Source organism: Myxine glutinosa, chromosome 1 (genome assembly GCF_964187855.1).
Source record: "Myxine glutinosa chromosome 1, kmMyxGlut1.1, whole genome shotgun sequence".
Classification (NCBI taxonomy): Eukaryota; Metazoa; Chordata; class Myxini; order Myxiniformes; family Myxinidae; genus Myxine; species Myxine glutinosa.
The window spans coordinates 79,220,988-79,244,233 of NC_136261.1; the positions used below are offsets into that span (position 1 = coordinate 79,220,988).

At 44.0% G+C, this 23,246-nt stretch overlaps 1 protein-coding gene across 1 annotated transcript in view; it reads left to right on the forward strand.

Moving 5' to 3' along the window:
• Nucleotides 1-23,246, forward strand: part of PATJ (PATJ crumbs cell polarity complex component) — a 327,659-nt gene that overhangs the window by 257,407 nt on the left and 47,006 nt on the right. Inside the window, 5 exon segments of the mRNA XM_078771907.1 lie at nt 10,723-10,870; nt 11,274-11,360; nt 17,231-17,348; nt 17,441-17,484; nt 17,570-17,692. Of these exon segments, the coding sequence (XP_078628033.1) occupies nt 10,723-10,870; nt 11,274-11,360; nt 17,231-17,348; nt 17,441-17,484; nt 17,570-17,692 (520 nt within the window).

Here is a 23,246-nt window from a genome sequence, read left to right on the forward strand (position 1 = left end):
GTCTCTGTTAAGCAGATCAAGTCTGGATTGTCAGAAGCAACCTGTATGGAGAGATCAGTCAGGTTTGAGCGAAGGCCCCGGATGTTTGAGGTCCATACCGTTAATGAAGAGAGAGGGGGAGCATCGGGTACAGGACAGGGGAGGGGAGGAGTAGGGTAAGATGAAGGATGAGAGGGGGAGGTAGGGAAAGCAGTTGATAGTGTGTCAGAGATTGCAGAAGAGTTCCAAGAAAGGGAAGGATGAGGAGGATGAAAGGTTTGATGGTGAAGGGATGAGGCACAGTGAGGGGTTGTTTGAGGGGGTGGCAGAGGAAAGTAAAAGGTTGGGGGGGGGGGGGGTGGAGGTATGAGATAGAAGGGAGACGAAGTGGGGAGGAGGTAGCTTTGAGGAGGAGGGGGGAGGAGGCGGGAGGAGGCAGCTTTGAGGAGGAGTGGGGAGGAGGGAGAATTGGAAAGAAATGGTATGGGGGGAGATTTGAATGGGAGGGGTTTTGGGGGGGGAGTTTTGAAGGGGAGGAGTGAGGGGGGAGTTTAGGAGGGGAGGGGCAAGGAGGGAGTTTAGGAGTGTAGGGGCGAGGGGGGGGATTTGGAGGGGAGGGGAAAGGGGGGAGTTTAGGAGGGAAGGGGCAAGAGGGGAGTTCAGGAGTGGAGGGGCAAGGGGGGGGGATTTGGAGGGGAGGGGCAAGGGGGGAGTTTAGGAGGGGAAGGGCAAGGGGGGAGTTCAGGAGTGGAGGGGCAAGGGGGGAGTTTAGGAGTGTAGGTGCAAGGGGGGGGGATTTGGATGGGAGGGGCAAGAGGGGAGTTTAGAAAGTGGATGATTAATGAAAGACGAACATTGAAAACAAATTGGGTTTGTTGTGATTTTCAAGTTAGCAATCCGATTCAGAACGATGGAGGAGGGATGGAATGAATGTGAATTTAGACCATGTAGTGAGGGAGACGTATAAGATATTGAATTTCTTTTTTTTGAAGTGGAATGAGTTGGAGAGGAAATTGAGAAAAGCCTTTTAAATAGGAAGAAAAACAGCGTGTTGTAAAATACCACTGAGTAAAACACTGAAGGGGAAAGGTTAAACATATTTAAATAATATTTAAACAGAACAGTGAACAATCTTATATGCACAAAATACCAACGGGGGGAGAGCCGAGAGAGACCACCACGAGTCACGTGAACAGGGCAAACTGTGGATGGCAAGGAGATAATGGGGGCGGGGCGAACAGCACACCTGGACAGAAAATACAGGATGAGACAACAGTACACGTGGAGAAAGGGAAAAAAATGTTTTTTTTTGTTTGTTTTTTTTTGGGGGTGGGGGGGTGGGGGGTGGGGATTTAGAACGTTAGACAGAGTATTATGTTCGGGGTAGAAGGGAAAAAACTAAGAGCCAAGCAGAACACGCTTAAGTTAACAAACACCGAAGGGGGTACAACTACAAGGCCGCACACGAGGAGCAGAACACGATTAATTAATTACGAGTTACAGGAAATTCAAACCAAAACTAACTATAATCAAACAATAACGCATGGACGATAAAATAACGAGTTGAAATTTGACAATCTATCTGGGGAAATGGGGGAGAAACACGTGGTCGAAGAACGAACGAACGAATAAGAATGAATAAATGAATGAGAACAGAGAAGGAAATGTTTTTTTTTTGTTTTTTTTGTGTTGAGATTTACATAAGGAAGTACGCTATGGGGTGAAAAGACTGGGAAAACAGAGAACGAAAGTTATTGGATCACAAACGACGGACTGCTGAGAGAAAAACAAAGCCTCAAGGTTGTACAGTGTACACTGTACAAGGCCTCAAGACACGACACGAATTAACACGATTTTCAATACAGGTATGAAAGATTTGCACCGAAAATCTTCGTCGGGAGACAATATATACACCATAAAATAAATACAGTTATAACGAAAATACAAATGGGAACAATTACTTAACTTCGATTTCGATGGATAGCGTGGAGAGCTGAGAATAAACGAACCCTTGCCAGCAAGACCGGAAACGGAAGTCCTTGGAGAGGATTGTTGAAATTATTCTAGATTTTGTTAATGTGACCTTTAAAAGAAACAAAAACCACATTTGACATTTCGAAACAAATAAATTGATCCTTGAAAGTGATGTAAACTGATATCGAACTCAATTCATGGACAGTACTGTTAAACTTCTCTCTGTACGTTTTCCAGAAGTATCTCTTTATTTTGCACATTAGCCAAAAAATTTTTTAACAAAAGTTAAAGTACGACTGGGATTACGGACAGTAAAATTACAGTTCAGTACTTCATGTAACCCCCACGAGCATTCAGGAGAGCATGTACACGTTGAGGCATGCTGTTCACGAGATTTGCCAAGGTTTGGACAGGAATCGCCTGCCATGCAGTGACAATAGCCTGCTGCAATTCACGCACAGAGGTCGGCTGCTGGTCCAAGTGGTCGATTTGACGCGTTAATTCTGCCCACGAACTCTCTATCGGATTCATATCCGGGGACATGGCAGGCCACTCCATATGCTCTACACCACGGTCAGCAAGAAAGTGTTGGATCATGCGAGCACGATGAGGCCGTTCATTGTCATCTTGGAAGACAAAGTTTCCTCGAAAGGCTGCACGAGCAAATGGAAGCAATGTTTCTTCCAGAATGGCCCTGTACTTGAACTGGTTCAGGTTTCCATTCAGAACAACCAGGTCAGTTTTGCCCCCTGCATGAAAAGCAGCCCAAACGGTCACCCCACCACCTCCAGCTTGGACTCTTGGCACTATACAATCTTTGTTGTAGGCTTCATGCACTTGTCTGCGCACTCGGACGCGGCCATCGTGACGATAGACCAGAAATCTAGACTCGTCACAGAAGATCACGTGATTCCAGTGTCCTGGCTGCCATTGACGGTGCTCTCTGGCCCACTGCAATCGGCGCTGGCGGTGTTGTCTGGTCAGGAGTGGCTTTCTCAGGGGACGCCTGGCACGATAGCCTGCTTGAACCAGTCGTTGGTTGACTAGCCTTCTGGATACAGGCACATTTGTCAGTTGCTGCCACTCAGCCATAAACCGATTAGCTGACTTGGTACAGCCATTGCAGACTAACCGATGCAGCTGGCGATCATCCCTCTTTGTGGTTCTGCGGGGACGTCCTGGCCTCGGTATTGGAGTAGGGACACCCCTCTGAGCATTTCGTTTCAGGATCTTTGACACCTGACCTTGAGTGATGCCATACTGCCGAGCAATAGCACGCTGTTTCATGCCGTAATTTCGTAAAGCCACCACTCCATGACAAACAGCATTGTCGAGTTGACGGACCATCTCCAGAGGAAGCGGCAATAACTTTTGGAGACGTGCAGCAGTTGTTTTCCACTAATACAGAACGCAACAACCCTTGTATACCCGACTGTGAAGCCAAACATCAAATGCACCTGTCTGTACATTTTGCCACGCCACCTGTGATATAATCCTGTTGTTGACTTCTTGCTGCGACAGACAATCAGTGACATGGTTCTTTTAACAAATAAATCACCAAAGTGTAAAGGAAACTCATCAGATTGATATACTGAGTTAAGAAAGTAAACCCAAGTCAAGAAAAAAAAAAATTCCATATTAAATGCCAAGTCTGTGTATATATATATATAAATATATTTTGTTACGGATCTCGGGGGTCGGCGCTCCCCTTATCAAGGGGGGATTAATCCCCTTGTCCTTTAAGCTGGCCGTCCAGAGTCCTTGGGAAGTTATAACGTTCCTTCCGGTCGGTGGTAAGTAGGGTTATAAGCCGAATTAGTCTTAGTACCTAAGTACTACCACCGGCCGTAAAGCAAGGAGATAACTCCCACCCGAGCCGCAGCGTTAGTGGATACGCCGAGCGAAGCGAGCCGTGACGCAGGCCGTTAACAAAGACTAACCCGATTATAGCAGTTCCGAAATCGTGCCACAGGTACTCAATGGGAAGAAAGGACGGAGGCGATCGGATTAGAGAGGAAACCAGAGTAAAGGAAGAACAAAGTGTGGTTTATTAATTATGTACAAAACCAGAGGAAACGAAAGGAATATACAGGAGGAAGAAGAAGAAGCAGGACACAGGGCAGGCTTACCCAACACAGTCTTAACTTATGACCCCGGACAAACATACACACTCACACGGGATGGTAGCTGGTAGGGGGGAAGGTCCAGGCAGATGTCCAGGCTCCTCGTCCGGTCCCGACTCGTGCCGTGGTGGTGATGGAGAAAGGCAGCAGGCCGGCAGCACGCCGTGTGGCGTTGACCACGAGCGGACGTTACATATATCGGGGGGACTGGGATGCGGCGTACGTAATAAACGTATTTCGTGCCAAACGCTCTCTCTCTCTCTCCTGATCAATGTTCGTATCAAAAAGGGCAGTTCATATCAAAGGGCAATCAGCGCCGCTCAATAACTCCTCACGCAGTCCGTGCAAAAGGGAGCCCGCCGAATGAAGTCCGTGCAAAAAGGAGTCCCCCAGCGCAGTCTGTGCGCGATGCGCATTTCCCAACGAGTCCGTGTGCAATGCGCGTTTCCCAGCGAGTCCGTACGCGATGCGCGTTTCCCAGCGAGTCCTTGGAAAGAAGTCCCCCAGCGCAGTCCGTGAAAGGGCTTGGCGCTCACGCTTATATAACGCGCTTTCAGATCAATCCGTGCGCTTGGAAACCACGCCCGCCAGCGAGCTCACCTCAGCCCTGGTTGGCTGGTAAGGGCTTACCGGCTCCGCCTTTGACGGCTCGTTGACAGGGCCACACCTTGTCCTTGGTGCTCCGCCCCCTTCTTCCTCGAGCTTGACCCCTTGGTTAATGGCGTTTGTTTGAGCAAACTCAGCTCAACGCAGCGAACGCTGCTGGCAAGCAGAGGCACGTAATAGAATTGGGAGAGAGGTTGGCAAAATGGCCAGAATGGATTGGGACCTATTCTTATTTAATTGATGCAACGCAGATTCAACTATTGGGAACACTGCCTTATCTGAAACACATAATAATGAGATAACTAAAGTTCCTATGGTGGCCTACATGTTGCATATGGACTAACTCAGGGTGCAACCTTTAACTTTATTAAATGATGGGATATTTACAAGAATTATTTACAAAGTGAGGGTTCTAAAACCGCAACACTATATATATATATATATATATACACAGACTTGGCATTTAATATGGAATATTTTTTGTGGGGGTGAACTTACTTTTCAAGATGACTTAGAACCAAAAGTTCATTAGAATTATGTTGAAATTATTCTAGATTTTGTTAATGTGACCTTTAAAAGAAACAAAAACCACATTTGATATTTTGAAGTAAATAAATTGATCCTTGAAAGTGATGTAAACTGATATCGAACTCGATTCACGGACAGTACTGTGTTAAACTTCTGTACGTTTTCCAGAAGTATCTCTTTATTTTGCACATTAGCCAAAACAAAATTTCAACAAAAACAAAAGTTAAATTATGACTGGGATTACGGACAGTAAAATTACAGTTCAGTACTTCGTGTAACCCCCACGAGCATTCAGGAGAGCACGTACACATCGAGGCATGCTGTTCACGAGATTTGCCAAGGTTTGGACAGGAATCGCTTGCCATGCAGTGACTATAGCCTGCTGCAATTCACGCACAGAGATCGGCTGCTGGTCCAAGTTGTCAATTTGACGCGTTAATTCTGCCCACAAGTTCTCTATCGGATTCATATCCGGGGACATGGCAGGCCACTCCATATGCTCGACACCACGGTCAGCAAGAAAATGTTGGATCATGCGAGCACGATGAGGCCGTGCATTGTCATCTTGGAAGACAAAGTTTCCTCGAAGGGCTGCACGAGCAAATGGAGGCAATGTTTCTTCCAGAATGGCCCTGTACTTGAACTGGTTCAGATTTCCATTCAGAACAACCATGTCAGTTTTGCCCCCTGCATGAAAAGCAGCCCAAACGGTCACCCCACCACCTCCAGCTTGGACTCTTGGCACAATACAATCTTTGTTGTAGGCTTCATGCACTTGTCTGCGCACTCGGACGCGGCCATCGTGACGATAGACCAGAAATCTAGACTCGTCACTGAAGGTCACGTGATTCCAGTGTCCTGGCTGCCATTGACGGTGCTCTCTGGCCCACTGCAATCAGAGCTGGTGGTGTTGTCTGGTCAGGCGTGGCTTTCTCAGGGGACGCCTGGCACGATAGCCTGCTTGAACCAGTCGTTGGTTGACTAGCCTTCTGGATACAGGCACATTTGTCAGTTGCTGCCACTCAGCCCGAAGCCGATTAGCTGACTTGGTACGGCCATTGCAGACTAACCGGTGCAGCTGGCGATCATCTCTCCTTGTGATTCTGCGGGGATGTCCTGGCCTCGGTATTGGAGTAGGGACACCCCTCTGAGCATTTCGTTTCAAGATCTTTGACACCTGACCTTGAGTGATGCCATACTGCCGAGCAATAGCACGCTGTTTCATGCCAGAATTTCGTAAAGCCACCACTCCATGACAATCAGCATTGTCGAGTTGACGGACCATCTCCAGAGGAAGCGGCAATAACTTTTGTAGACGTGCAGCAGTTGTTTTCCACTAATACAGAACGCATCAATCCTTATATACCCGATTGTGAAGCCAATCGTCAAAGGTACCTCTCCGTACATTTTGTCACTCCACCTGTGATATAATCCTGTTATTGACTTCTTGCTGTGACAGACAATCAGTGACATGGTTCTTTTAACAAAGAAATCACCGAAGCGTAAAAGAAACTCACCAGATTGATATACTGAGTTCAGAAAGTAAACCCGTCAAGAAAAAAAAGCAAAAAGCCATATTAAATGCCAAGTCTGTATATATATATATATATGTGTGTGTGTGTGTGTGTGTGTGTGTGTGTGTGTGTGTGTGTGTGTGTGTGTGTGTGTGTGTGTGTGTGTGTGTGTGTGTGTGTGTGTGTGTGTGTGTGTGTGTGTGTGTGTGTGTGTGTGTGTGTTAAATATATACCACAACCACTCCAACCACTTCCAACCACTTCTGACCAACTTAAGCATAAACACAAAAAGCGACATTATCGTAAAAAACAATACACAAACCGCAGACATCATTACATACAGAACCGTTCCTCCATGGAAATAAACACAGCTGAGGTTGAAAATAGTCAAACCAACAACAATAGAACTTCTACCACAACCAAACTTGTGGATCTACCTAAACTCGGGATCATCAATCTTTCCAATCATTCCCTCAGTGAGGCGGAAATAAACCTGCTCTCTCAGGGTTTAAAATTTTGCCCAATCGCTCCACAAATAGACCAATTGCAATTGAAAGAGGATTTAAAAGATTTCTGTCGGCGAATGACATTAAAGGCACACTTTGCTAAAGTACACCCAGCACCAATGCACCATCAGCACCACAACAAACAACACCAACAAACACAATCACATACACCGATACTAATACACCACAACTCACTTTACCTAAACCAAAAAGCACCTGGACACCACGTGTTGACAATCCATATCTACATGTCTGTATGGAACAAGTGAGCAATGAAATTGAAAAGGTGGCACAAAAATATAATTGTTCCAGACATAAGGACAATCTTACAAAGGCAGAGCGACGAGCACTTCACAATCTCCAAAATAATGAAAAGATAGTCATAAAGCCAGCAGATAAAGGTTCTGCCATTGCCATTATGTCGACTACCGATTACGTTGCAGAAGGTAATCGTCAACTACATAGTGATACTTACAAAGAGCTCCAATCCGACCCTACCCTTTTACATCTTGAAGAGGTTAAAAGGGTAGTAGATTCTATCCGGGTGGATAAAACCATCAAATCTCGCTTGATTCCGAAAGATCCTCATTGCCCTAACCTTTATTTTCTTCCTAAAATACACAAGGTAAACAATCCAGGTAGAACAATCGTATCTGGCTGCACATGTCCAACTGTTCTAATATCAAAATTTGTTGACTGTCATTTACGTCCTCTCGTGATGAATCTCTCCTCATACCTCAAGGACACAACCAGTTTTCTGACCCACATCCAAGGATTGAACAGAATATACTCACCTTTCAACTCCCAAACCATTTTATTCACAGCAGATGTTACATCCCTCTACACTAATATTCCACATTCAGAAGGCCTGTCCGCATGCCGCAAAGCACTAGATACACGACAAGTCCCAATACCACCTACTCAAGACCTTATGCGCCTATTAGAACTGACACTCAAACTGAATAATTTCCAATTCAACGGACGACATTACATTCAAACTCAAGGTACCGCTATGGGTACCCCTGTTGCACCATCGTACGTCAACATCTTCATGGGAATGATAGAGGCCAAGATCAATGCACAACCTCATCACGGCATCTTGGAAAAATCCTGGGTACGTTATATTGATGACATCCAGTTAATCTGGTCAAAATCCCCCTGTAGTCTCACACAATTCCAAAATGAATTAAATTTGATTCATCCGACCATCAAGTTCACATTCGACAGCTCACAGTCCGAAGTTCACTTTCTAGACACATCACTCACGCTTCAAAATAACAGACTCGAAACAGAACTATACACCAAACCAACAGACACTCACTCTTACCTTCTCCCTTCTTCATCTCATCCTAAAGATACAATTGCAAGCACACCATACAGTCAAGCACTCAGAGTAAGACGCATTTGCTCAACAAAAATGGCAGAAGAAACTTCTCTCTGCAAATTAGAAACACACTTCATTGCAAGAAACTATGACCCTCACTCTGTGCAAGAAGCAATAAACCGAGCAAAACGCATACCGAGAGCAGACCTTCTGCCTTACAAACTCAAACCTGCAACTAACCGTGTCCCACTGGTAACTACCTACTCTCCTACCTCATCCCAATTGCAAAGTATTCTGAATAAGGCCTTTCCTCTCTTCCATCAATCAGAAACACTCGGCACCACATTTCCTCAACCTCCACTTACATCATTTCGACGTGGTCGGACACTCAGGGACCTCTTGGTAAAAGCAAAGCACCCACAGCCCACAACAAAGAAACTAGGATCCCTGGCTTCTATAAATGCACAGCAAGCAAATGTATTATTCACAAGCATTTATTAGAAGGAAACAAATTTTGTAGTTCTAGCACTGGACAAAAATTCCCCATCACCTCCTATATGAACTGCAAATCTACATGGGTCATATACCTAATCACTTGCCAAAAGTGCAACAAACAATATGTTGGAAAAACTGAGAATACACTCTACACACGATTTAATAACACCCGGTCAGAAATCAACAACTTCCATACCAGTCAGGGCAAATCTCTACCTTACACGATACACTTTAATCAACCGGATCACTCTATAAATGACATTCAAATCTCTGCCATTGAATCAATCACAAATCGATCACACACCACGATTCTGAAACGTGAGTCCTTTTGGATACATAAACTTCGGACAAAAATCCCTCATGGCATAAATTTTGATGATTAAAGAATGTTCCAACATCAACCCAATCAAATCATTAACCGTAACCCATTCATTCACTCATTCACTCATTCATTCATTCTACCTTTATATGTCATTTATATAAATATATAAATAAATAAATAAATAAATTATATGAATATAAATGGTATATGAATATATGCTTGTGTGTTTATGTACGTATGTATCTCTCTATGTGTATATGCACGTGCACCGAACTGTAACGCGAATGGTAACTGTAAGCTGCGCTTCACTTCTGCTGAACTTGGGGACAGTGAGTGAGCTTTGGCATGGCTCTTCCTTTTGTATGCATTTTCTACACATATCACACATTTTACACACATGTCACTATACATACTTGTCTGATATACATGCCTGTTGTTTCTGTAGACTAAAAAGAAGACCTTTGTTGGTCGAAAGCTTGTCGAAAATTAAAGATCGACGTCCTGATGAAGCTACATCCGCATCTGATTTAATCTCCCGATTGTTTATTTAATGCAAATGAGACGCCCTGCTTATACTGTGTAGTTTCTACTATTTCTCAGTTATATATATATATATATATATATATATATATATATATATATATATATATATATATATATATATATATACATTTATATATATATATATAAAAATAAAAATGTATACATACATGTATATCGGTATATATATAATTATATATATATATATGTATAATTATATATATATATATATATATATATATATATATATATATATATATATATATATATATATATATATATATATATATATACACATACATACACAACAGGCATTTTAAGGCCATTTTCCCTACTAGAGCGGGGGTTAGCCTTGCGGTCCCCATGACAATCTTCTCCATTTTGCCCTATTTTCTGCATCTCCCCTTGTTAACCCCCTTGCCCGCATTTCTTCTTCCACCACCTTTAGCCAAGTCTTTCTCGGTCTTCCCCGTCCTCTACTTCCTTCTACATTCATTTCCATCACTCTTCTCAACCAGTCACTTTCATCCTTCCTCAACACATGACCAAACCATCTCAAACTGTTTCTCTTCACAGCATCAATCACAGGCTCTATTCCCATATATATCATCCCATATATATATATATATATTTATATTTATATATATATATAATATGCCTCTTGTACATTTATTCTTGAAAATGATAGAGAGGAAAGGCTTTCATGCTGATGAACCTCGGATTGCTCAATAAGCATCCCTCATCAAGCACTTGTGATCCTCGCTATAAACGAAACATTTTAGCCTCATTGCCCATTCTCTCTGTTGCGCAGAAATGCCCCCGGCATTTTCATCGCAGAGGTAATGAGAGGTGGCGTGGCCGATTTCGACGGAAGATTGATGCACGGAGATCAAATCCTTGCAGTGGATGGTGAGGACCTGAGGACCGCGACACAAGAGACCGTGGCCGCTATCCTCAAGGTATGACTCCCTCCAGTTGTTTTCCTTGTCGCTGTAGCCGTGTGTCGACCACAAACCTTTTTGTACCCTCCCCACACGCCAATCAAGGGATCTTGTAGCATTTCTCATTGTGGGAAAATCTTTTTTCACAATGAGCTATGTTTATTCGCGTGAATATTGCTTGCATAACGCACCACACTGTCCCACAGTGAGCGGAATTGCAATGGGAAGTGTAATATACTCTGTAATCAATTTCCATTGCTGATGATCGCACCTGTCGGCTGCTATGTCAGTGTTGCTCGGCATAAAGATCATGCCCACTCAGGGAAAACCTGTGTATTTATGCATCAACATCTGTTTCGCAATAACTGTCGTTTCTAAAGCACTTGAGCGCGGAAACAAGGCCCCGCTCTGCTGTGTGAAGTGTGCTCAGGGTTTGGTGAGACTTGAGATTGGACGGATCAAAATCGGTTCACCATCGTCATCGCAACGAACCTCTATTAACAGCCAGGTAATCTCAATATCCTTCACCTCCGCCTCTTCACCGCAATCCATTTTACAGTGACTTTGAAATTCGTCTCTCTTGCATTGAACATGTGATTATCATACAAGTGGCACCACAGGACACCTGCTTCAGCCTTATTGAAGCAATAAGCTCTTAAATGTTCTGAGCAAAACACATGTGTACATTTACATGTTAGATACACAAGAGTGGAAAACTTTGACTCTTCTCCACACATCCTCCCTTACAAGGATCCTCACCTCTTCCATCCGCAGAACAGCTCTGACATCCCTGGAATAGTCCTATGGGCTGACACCAGGTTTCTAATAGTGCGTTCTCACCACTAGACATTCCATCAACGGAACATCTTAAGCAATACCTTCTCGACCTAATTCCCACCTTCCACAAGTAAAGAAGCACACCTTCAGTCACAAAAGTGTGTTCTCACAGAACGTTTTCAAAGCTTATCCAGATGAGCAATCTCATTGCGTTTACAACCAAGATTAATCACGTTCTCAACCCTCTGTCAACATGGTCACAGCCATTGCTGTCACACCATTGAAAATGTGCATTGTGCTCTTGTACGCAGAGCTGTACTTCTACCTAGCACATCCACAGGTGGCAGCTTGTGTATATGTCCTGCAGGGTAGGTTAGCTCTTTTGCTTTCTCTTAAATAAATAAAAGGCATATATATATAATTATACACACAACTGGTCAAAAGTTTTAGAACACCTCAATTTTTCCAGTTTTTATTGAAATTTACGCAGTTTAATGTCTCAATGTACTCTGAAATTAAGCATAGAACAAATAAACAATTGGAGATAAAAAAGAAATCATAGAATCATTTTGTTTAACAAAATTTAATTTAAATCTTTTGACTCAGCAAAGTAGCCACCTTTTGCAGATATAACCGCTGAACACACTCGTGGCATTCTTTCTGCAATGGAAATCAAATATTGTTCGGGAAATTCTTCCCAACACTGTTGCAGAAGTTCCCACAATTGTGTTGCACTTGTAGGTTGCTTTGCTTTCACCCTTCTGTCCAGTTCATCCCAAACCAGCTTGATGGGGTTTAGGTCTGGAGACCGTGCTGGCCATTCCATGATTTGAAGCCTACCGTCTTGTTCTTTTCCTCGAAGGTAGTATTGACATAGCCTGGAGGTGTGTTTAGGGTCATTATCTTGCTGTAGGATGAACCCCTGACCAACTAGGCGTATACCAGAGGGTATTGCATGGTGCTGCAAAATGCTGTGGTCGCCCTTTTGGTTCAGGGTGCAAGTCACCGACTCTGGATCCAGCAAAAGAGCCCCAGGCCATTACGCTTCCTCCTACGTGTTTGACAGTTGGTGTCACACACTGAGGAGCCATCCTTTCGCCTACTCGACGGCATATAAAAACCCTGCGTGATGAACCAAAGATTTCAAATTTTGATTCCTTGGTCCATAAGACCTTCGTCATGTCTCCTAGGTAGCAAAATGTTTTCACACCTTCCAGCTTCATGCCGTCTCCAAGATCCAACACAACATTTCCTCCATCTGCAGCTCCCTCTGTGCACACCTTACACTTGAATGTAGCTGCCACACTGGTTAATGACCCTCTCAGACCCCTACATTTTTTGATGAACCCACTCAGCGCACATTGTACATTGAATTGAGTTCACTCCGACACCCCTCCTGCACACAGCACACGGCCACTTCCCAGTTCTTTCCACCTCACCACATGCTTTACCACTTGCCATCACCTTCATCTTTCCGATATTCACCTTCAGACCTTTTGCCTCCTTCAGACTATGTTGTAACATGGAGAGTTTTGGCTGCCATTCTAATAAGCTTACCCAGCTCATAGTCGTGGGTTTACAAGATCAACGGTGAAACAGACGAACATGTTTGAATCTCAAAATCCAGTTCTGCGAAGTATCACGTGGAAGCTCGTGTGAAACGTTTTCTCCATGACATAGAAATCATGCATGGGCATCTTATCCTTGAATCATGGGATAGTAGAAGAAGAGGATGTGGTGCTGCTCATTCCACTGCAAGCAGTCCTGCTTCGGCCATAGTTGTTGCTCTTTCAAACTTGTTCCCTGCACTTTTGAACATCTTGTATTTCTATTCAAGTCGCTCCTTTGAGGCTGTCCCCCACACAGTTAACAACACGAAAACGGAAATCGTGGAAAGATTATCATTCACCATTTTGTGGGCGCATCAGATGGCATTGTGCTTGTCATGCATACAAACTGGTACGTACTTCCATCTGCAGCAGCCTGCAGAAGGAAGGAAATGATCTGTTTTACTCACGGCTCGGAATACAGCAAAGAGGTGATGCACCTTGGAATGGAATGCTTTGCGGTATGAACTAGTTGTAGGAGTCATTTTGCTGTTTTATCAGCAAGGCCACAGCATGCGCCATTTCCCAATTAAAGTTTGTTCCACTCGGTTTGAAAAGCAGATTTCATTTATAACTAGAAGGGCACTCGGTAGAGCGCATACCTCCGCCAGACTGCATAGTTTGTTTTGTATCCCACTGATGGGTCGGATCTGGATTCGGACCTAAACCGAAATCGAATCAGCTCGTTCTTGTCACCTACCCAACTCATCCACCAAGTTTTGTCATAAGTCGTCCACAACTTTTTGAAATATCGTGCTATATATCGTTTTTGGCCCTATCACTCAATGGTGAAGAATCAGTTAGAATTTTTAAATTATCTTATCTGGCCCCGGATCTTCACCAAAATTGAATCAATTCTTCCTCGTCACACACCCAACATGTCCACCAGGTTTTGGCCGAATCCGAATCCCCCCTTCCCACGCCTCCTCCCCCCAAGCCCTCTCCCTCCCACAGATCTCCCGATGTCCCTGCTCTCAAATGTTGTGTTTGTGTGCTTCCCCTTCTCTCCCCATCTTGTCTACCGCTCCCCTTTTTATATACTTTGTTTGTGTGATCAATGTTAGCTCTTTCATGAACCTCGAAATATATATATATATATTTTAAGATATCGTGCTAAATATCGGTTTAACATTTTGAGATATCGTGCTATATATCGGTTTAACATTTTGAGATATTGTACTATATATCGGTTTAACATTTTGAGATATCATGCTATATATCGGTTTAACATTTTGAGATATCGTGCTATATATCGGTTTAACATTTTGAGATATCGTGCTATATATCGGTTTAACATTTTGAGATATTGTGCCATATATCGGTTTAACATTTTGAGATATTGTGCTATATATCGGTTTAACATTTTGAGATATTGTGCTGTATATCGGTTTCACATTTTGAGATATCATGCTATATATCGGTTTAACCTTTTGAGATATTGTGCGATATATCGTTTTAACATTTTGAGATGTCGTGCTGTATATCGGTTTAACATTTTGAGATATCGTGCTATATATCGGTTTAACATTTTGAGATATTGTACTATATATCGGTTTAACATTTTGAGATATCGTGCTATATATCGGTTTAACATTTTGAGATATTGTACTATATATCGGTTTAACATTTTGAGATATTGTGCTATATATCGGTTTAACATTTTGAGATATTGTGCCATATATCGGTTTAACATTTTGAGATATTGTGCTATATATCGGTTTAAAATTTTGAGATATTGTGCTGTATATCGGTTTCACATTTTGAGATATCATGCTATATATCGGTTTAACCTTTTGAGATATTGTGCGATATATCGTTTTAACATTTTGAGATGTCGCGCTGTATATCGGTTTAACCTTTTGAGATATTGTGCTATATATCGGTTTAACATTTTGAGATATCGTGGTTTTATATCGGTTTAACATTTTGAGATGTCGTGCTATATATCGGTTTAACATTTTGAGATGTCGTGCTATATATCGGTTTAACATTTTGAGATATCGTGGTTTTATATCGGTTTAACCTTTTGAGATATTGTGCTGTATATCGGTTTAACATTTTGAGATATCGTGCGATATATCGTTTTAACATTTTGAGATGTCGTGCTGTATATCAGTTTAACCTTTTGAGATATCGTGCTATATATCGGTTTAACATTTTGAGATATCGTGGTTTTATATCGGTTTAACATTTTGAGATGTCGTGCTATATATCGGTTTAACATTTTGAGATGTCGTGCTATATATCGGTTTAACATTTTGAGATATCGTGCTATATATCAGTTTAGCCCAATCTTTCAATGGTAACGAATCACTTAAGAAATTCTCAGATCCAGATCCGAATCCTCAGGAAAAACTATTCATTTCATCTTTGTCACACACCTAACCTCTCCAAACAATTTCGTCTGAATCCGTCCACAACCTTTTGCGATATCCTGTTCACAAACAGACAAACAGCTGGACAAACAGACATGGGTGAAAACATAACTTCTGTCCACCTTAGGTGGCGGAGGTAGCCAGACTTGTTCAAGAAATCGTTTACAACAACAAAGCAAATTGATCACTTCGGCTTTCCACGTGTCGGCTGTGCCATCTTTTTTGAAAATGCCCCACAAATTTCTCATGGGTTTTTACCCCAATGGTAAATCCTTCCCATGGAAATTTCACAATAGAATTCCTTTTGGGTGGGAGTGAGGTAGACTATGGGCCCACGGAGGCTCCATCCTAGACAATGCACCGATGTTTATCAGGGGTGGGTGAGAAATGGATCTTTAGGATCGGCATTGGATAAATTCTACTGAAAGAAGTAGCTTGGGGCAATGCTTGGGTCGTAGCCTCAGTGGGCCCAGGGCATACCCACCCACCCCATCCCATAATGGAATCTCATTTTGTGCAATTTATATTGGGAAGGATTTATCACTGGGCCAAAACCCCACTACGTTCCCAAGTGGATTTTATCGAACATTTGCAGAAGGGATGATGTAGTTTTTAGCATGACAATCAGGGGGCGAGCTGGACCTATCCTTTGCTAATCTAAGTTGTCACCTTTAAAAATGGGATTTTGCAATTCTTCTTAATGTTTCTGCAATCCATGTTTACAACCCCGATAAAAGAGTACAACATAATGACATTAAATGTAATGATGTATGAAATGGTCACCTTTTTATACAAGAAGGAAGCTTGTGGAAGCACGACGTGACAGAAGGTATAAAGGCAACGAACTGGCAGAGAGGCCGGATTAATCTTTTGCGGGCCCCTATTGTATCCCCACCCCTACCCGCTGTTAAAAAAAAACCGGTGTCATTAAATCGTATGTACATTCTGTATTCAAATGTATCGAGATGTGCACACTTTAAAAAAAAAAAATTTGGTCGGTATGGGCATCATAGCCTGGTGTTGGCTTAGCGGTTCGTGTGCCGGCTTGGGATCCTAGGATTCTGGGTTCGAATCCCGGTCGATCGCTGAATTAATGCCAGGGGGGTTGACTCAGCCTGTCATCCCTCTAAGGTCGGCAAATTGAGTACTAGTTCACTGGTAATTCCCTGTGTGTCGCAAGAGGCGACTAATAGGGTTGGCGGCAGGAAGGGCATCCGGCCGTAAAACGTTGCTTCAAAAAGGGGACCACGGCGCCCGAAAGAGGGCAACCCCTGCCCTGTGGGGAAAAATGGCCTCTAAAGGTGGTTCGAATGGGCACCATCTGATTGTGGGCCCAGCGTCGAGGTGCCATTGCCTCCATTGTAAACGCAGTGTTGGCAATGGGGCCACACTTGGACTGAGAGAAAGGGGATGAATGAGCAGAAAAAGAGGTAAAATAGTAGGGGAGGAAACTAAACTGGACACCTCAAACCAACCCAACTCGCTCTTGTAAAACGGGTCCACACAAGTTGCACATGACACATGCATTGGTAAACTGTGTGGAATCCAGTGTAGTTTTGTATCTCGTCCAACTGACCATGATCTCCACAACTCTCTCAAATCATTCACTCACATGACAGGCAAGCCGAACAAGCGCCAACAGCATTCCTCCTGCGTTTAACAGCGTGGTCGCTTCTTCAGATCCTCGTCCATCTCCTGCTACGTGTAGCGATGGCAGTTCGGCAGAAAGACCATCAGGTACATTTTCGGCAGTCCTTTCTCTTGCGTGTGCAGGCCGACGCTTGGCAAACCAATCTGAAGCGACTAAAGCTCTCTGTTCCGATGTTCAGATTTGGAAGAGAAGAGCAAATCAAGAACGGTGGAGCTTATCAAGGTGGGCTATTTTATTGTAACTGAGCTCTACACTTTTGTTTATCCTGCTGCATACAGTATGCAAGTCAATCCCCGTACCTCTGCAGGATGAGAACAACTCTCTGGGACTTAGCATTGCAGGAGGAAAGGGAAGCCCCCTGGGGGACATTCCCGTGTTCGTAGCCATGATCCAGACTGATGGTCCCGCTGCCATCACACAGCAGCTCAAGGCAAGAATACCTTCATTCCTTGCTGCATTGGCTTGTAGAGATCTGTACAAGGTGTGTGTGTGTGTGTGTGTGTGTGTGTGTGTGTGTGTGTGTGTGTGTGTGTGTGTGTGTGTGTGTGTGTGTGTGTGTGTGTGTGTGTGTGTGTGTGTGTGTGTGTGTCTTTATGTGTGTGTGTCTTTATGTGTGTGTCTCTTTATGTGTGTGTCTCTTTATGTGTGTGTCTCTTTATGTGTGTGTCTCTTTATGTGTGTGTCTCTTTATGTGTGTGTCTCTTTATGTGTGTGTCTCTTTATGTGTGTGTCTCTTTATGTGTGTGTCTCTTTATGTGTGTGTCTCTTTATGTGTGTGTCTCTTTATGTGTGTGTCTCTTTATGTGTGTGTCTCTTTATGTGTGTGTCTCTTTATGTGTGTGTCTCTTTGTGTGTCTCTCTCTTTGTGTGTCTCTCTCTTTGTGTGTCTCTCTCTTTGTGTGCCTCTCTCTTTGCGTGCGTCTCTATTTGCGTGTGTCTCTATTTGCGTGTGTCTCTATTTGCGTGTGTCTCTATTTGCGTGTGTCTCTATTTGCGTGTGTCTCTATTTGCGTGTGTCTCTATTTGCGTGTGTCTCTATTTGCGTGTGTCTCTATTTGCGTGTGTCTCTATTTGCGTGTGTCTCTATTTGCGTGTGTCTCTATTTGCGTGTGTCTCTATTTGCGTGTGTCTCTATTTGCGTGTCTCTATTTGCGTTTGTCTCTATTTGCGTGTGTCTCTATTTGCGTGTGTCTCTATTTGCGTGTGTCTCTATTTGCGTGTGTCTCTCTTTGCGTGTCTCTCTCTTTGCGTGTCTCTCTCTTTGCGTGTGTCTCTATTTGCGTGTCTCTATTTGCGTGTCTCTATTTGCGTGTGTCTCTATTTGCGTGTGTCTCTATTTGCGTGTGTCTCTATTTGCGTGTGTCTCTATTTGCGTGTGTCTCTATTTGCGTGTGTCTCTATTTGCGTGTGTCTCTATTTGCGTGTGTCTCTATTTGCGTGTGTCTCTATTTGCGTGTGTCTCTATTTGCGTGTGTCTCTATTTGCGTGTGTCTCTATTTGCGTGTGTCTCTATTTGCGTGTGTCTCTATTTGCGTGTGTCTCTATTTGCGTCTCTCTCTTTGCGTCTCTCTCTTTGCGTCTCTCTCTTTGCGTCTCTCTCTTTGTGTTGGTGTCTCTCTTTGTGTGTGTCTCTCTTTGTGTGTGTCTCTCTTTGTGTGTGTCTCTCTTTGTGTGTGTCTCTCTTTGTGTGTGTCTCTCTTTGTGTGTGTCTCTCTTTGTGTGTGTCTCTCTTTGTGTGTGTCTCTCTTTGTGTGTGTCTCTCTTTGTGTGTGTCTCTCTTTGTGTGTGTCTCTCTTTGTGTGTGTCTCTTTGTGTGTGTCTCTCTTTGTGTGTGTCTCTCTTTGTGTGTGTCTCTCTTTGTGTGTCTCTCTCTTTGTGTGTCTCTCTCTTTGTGTGTGTCTCTCTTTGTGTGTGTCTCTCTTTGTGTGTGTCTCTTTGTGTGTGTCTCTCTTTGTGTGTGTCTCTCTTTGTGTGTGTGTCTCTTTGTGTGTGTCTCTCTTTGTGTGTGTATCTCTTTTTTTTGTGTCTCTTTGTGTGTGTGTCTCTTTGTGTGTGTGTCTCTTTGTGTGTCTCTCTCTTTGTGTGTGTCTCTCTTTGTGTGCGTCTCTCTTTGTGTGCGCCTCTCTTTGTGTGCGTCTCTCTCTCTTTGTGTGTCTCTCTCTTTGTGTGTGTCTCTCTTTGTGTGCGTCTCTCTTTGTGTGCGTGTCTCTTTGTGTGTGTCTCTCTCTGTGTGTGTCTCTCTTTGTGTGTGTCTCCCTTTGTGTGTGTCTCCCTTTGTGTGTGTCTCCCTTTGTGTGTGTCTCCCTTTGTGTGTGTCTCCCTTTGTGTGTGTCTCCCTTTGTGTGTGTCTCCCTTTGTGTGTGTCTCCCTTTGTGTGTGTCTCCCTTTGTGTGTGTCTCCCTTTGTGTGTGTCTCCCTTTGTGTGTGTCTCCCTTTGTGTGTGTCTCCCTTTGTGTGTGTCTCCCTTTGTGTGTGTCTCCCTTTGTGTGTGTCTCCCTTTGTGTGTGTCTCCCTTTGTGTGTGTCTCCCTTTGTGTGTGTCTCCCTTTGTGTGTGTCTCCCTTTGTGTGTGTCTCCCTTTGTGTGTGTCTCCCTTTGTGTGTGTCTCCCTTTGTGTGTCTCTCTCTTTGTGTGTCTCTCTCTTTGTGTGTCTCTCTCTTTGTGTGTCTCTCTCTTTGTGTGCGTGTCTCTGTGTGCGTGTCTCTGTGTGCGTGTCTCTGTGTGCGTGTCTCTGTGTGCGCGTGCCTGTGTGCGTGCGTGCATGCGTGTCTGTGTGCGTGCATGCGTGTCTGTGTGCGTGCGTGCATGCGTGCGTGCATGCGTGTCTGTGTGCGTGCGTGCATGCGTGTCTGTGTGTCTGTGTGAGTGCGTGCATGCGTGTCTGCGTGCGTGCATGCGTGTCTGCGTGCATGTATGTCTGCGTGCGTGCATGCGTGTCTGTGTGCGTGCGTGCGTGCATGCGTGTCTGTCTGTGTGCGTGCGTGTCTGTCTGTGCGTGTCTGTGTGTGTGCGCGTGTGTGCTTGTGTGTTGTTTGCATGTGTGTCTGTGCGCATGCGTGCTTGTGTGTCGTTTGTGTGCTTGTCTGTGCGCGTGCGTGCTTGTGTGTCGTTTGCGTGTGTCTGTGTGTGTGCATGTCTGTGTGTGCGCGTGTCTGTGTGCATGCGTGTCTGTGTGCGTGTCTGTCTGTGTGCGTGTCGTTCTGTGTGTCTGTCTGTCTGTGTGTCTGTCTGTGTGCGTGCCCGTCTGCATGCGTGTATGTGTACGTGGCTGTGTGTGCGTGTGTGTGTGTGTGTGTGTGTGTGTGTGTGTGTGTGTGTGTGTGTGTGTGTGTGTGTGTGTGTGTGTGCGCGTGCGTGTGTGTGTGTGTGTGTGTGTGTGTGTGTGTGTGTGTGTGTGTGTGTGTGTGTGTGTGTGTGTGTGTGTGTGTGTGTGACGTGTGTGTGTGTGTTTGTTTGTGTGTGTGTGTGCGCGCGCACACTTGTTTGTTTTACAACTGGATGAAAGTGAATTTGTTCCAACCCAACTCACACTTGTATGTGTTCAGGAATCATCTTGCAGATGGAGAGAAGGGGAAAAGAGGATACAAGTACAGTCCATATCATTTTAAATTACAAGATAAACACTCCTTCATTCATGTCTGCTTTTTGGTGATCTATTGTAATATGAATGCAAATTACTCTTTATGCTAAGGCAAGGTGACCTTTATTTTGAGTCCATGGCACCTGGTGGTGGATGGCAGAAAAGGGCCAAGTTTTGTTGTTTTTTCTGTGTCCTTCATGCATTTACCCATTGCCCTGTTTTTATCCTCTTTTAATTGTGACATTTATGCCAGCTCCTCCAAGACCTCGAATGATTGCAGACAAGCTTGCAACATTTTTACCTGCAACATGTCGCATGTCGCATGTCGCATGTCTTCAAGGGCTTTGCGTTGCTGTTGTTGTTAGTCTTGTTAGGGGGTCGAAGTCTTGTTAGTCTTTTTGAAATGTGCACCCATTGGTTGGACAGCTACCGGATCACACCCACATGTATTGCTTGACTCCACCCACCACAGCACCAAGACAAAAAGATATGGCCGCATCTTGTTTTTCTGGTGGGCCTAACAAATTAGGCCTGTAGGCCTCTGCTGATTATACACTGCCTGGGTTTGTTGCGTCAGATTTCCATTGGGTTTGTTTGGTTCGCGTGTTATTCACGATGAGGGTACCCTAAAAATAATATATGATATGTCGATTAATCTGAAAGGTTAATCAAGCCCGTCAGAACACATGGTAATCAAGCGTTACGTTAGCAAATTACAAAAAAGGTGGTGTCATAATTTCTCAACAGCCAAATATTGGGGTTAAGCAGTCCGTGACAGTGTGATGAATCGCCTCGTTCTGATAGAACCGTGGAGAGGGTGACATGGATAAGAGGTGTCGAGTTAATTGTTTAATAGCGCATTAAATGCGTGTTTCCCAATTGGCCCGTTACCGGATTTTGTTGCAGGTTGTGCCCACAGTGCGGTCATTCTTGTTTTTGGTTCACGGGTTATCAAGTGACCACTATATTCGTCGTGTGTGTGTGTGTGTGTGTGTGTGTGTGTGTGTGTGTGTGTGTGTGTGTGTGTGTGTGTGTGTGTGTGTGTGTGTGTGTGTGTGTGTGTGTGTGTGTGTGTCCGTCCACAGCATAACTACCCATATAATCCGATCTTGATGAAACTTGGGTGGGAGGTTGATATCACGATCTAGTTGTGTCCTGCCAAGAGTGGGCCTATTGCGCCCATTGTGGACGGAGCCACACCCGAAAAAGATGTCTTTTTAGGGGGTAATCGAGTTCAAGCTACATCTTCTCCGAGGGGTTTGGTGGAATCTGACAGGGGTTTCGATATTTGGTTTATAGGCCAAATTCATGCGTCTAGCCCCACCGAGCTCGATTTTTCATTTTTTTTTCCCCCGTTTTTTTTTTTTTTCATTTCATTTTTCACCGAATTTTCGGTATTGTGTAGCTAATTAACCTCATAACTGATTATACATTATTTTATATCTCATTTCAAGGTCAGTAACCTTCGTTTTGACATTTCCGGGCCTGCCTCGGTTGCAGCCCGTCCTTTATCATTGAATACCGCTCGCTTGTGAACCATCGTCGTCTCCTGACTTGTTACATTATGAAAGCCGTGAAAGTCACCATGTGGACAGTATAATGTAGAAGTTCATGACATACGTTAATTTGTTCAGCACCGTGAATTTATTAGTCCCCAACGTGGGGGGGGGGGGGGGCTATAGGTTTGCTCTGTCTACCTGTCTGTCCATTTGTCTGTCCCACCTGTGGTTTCCTAGACATTTTCCCCCAATACCCTTTAACATATTTAAGTGAAACTTGGTACATAGCTTTATTTTGATAAGTTACAGAATGCTTTTGAATTTCGGGGCATTTCCCCAATTCTTCATGGAGTTATGCCCTTTTTCAACTTAGAGAGAATATCACACACTATACATGGGTCAGTTTTCAGCTGCCCTGACTCCACCGCTCTGCTTTACACCCATTGGCTGGACAGCTGCACTGACTCCACCGCACTGCTTTACACCCATTGGCTGGGCAGCTGCCTTGACTCCACCGCACTGCTGTACACCCATTGGCTGGACAGCTGGTCTGACTCCACCCCAATTAAAATAATGCACCATCATTCCATGAGAAAGGCCTCACGCCTGTGTGTTAGTCCATGACCCTGTGCATTTGGAGCCCAGTACATGATCCCAGGATTTTTTAAATCACTGCATGTTTAAAATCCATTTTCTCGGCAACCGTTGGTCCGATTGCCACGAAATTTTCACCATAGGAGCGCCTCCACCTGCAGATTTTTGTTATGCATAATTATGATGTCATGGGTCACGTTGTACAGGTGCCATCTTGGAAAAATCGAAAACGTTGCACCTTTATATCTCCGAAACCGCTGCATGGAAAATTGAGACATGGCTCATTGTAAAGAACTCCACATGGGGAATAAT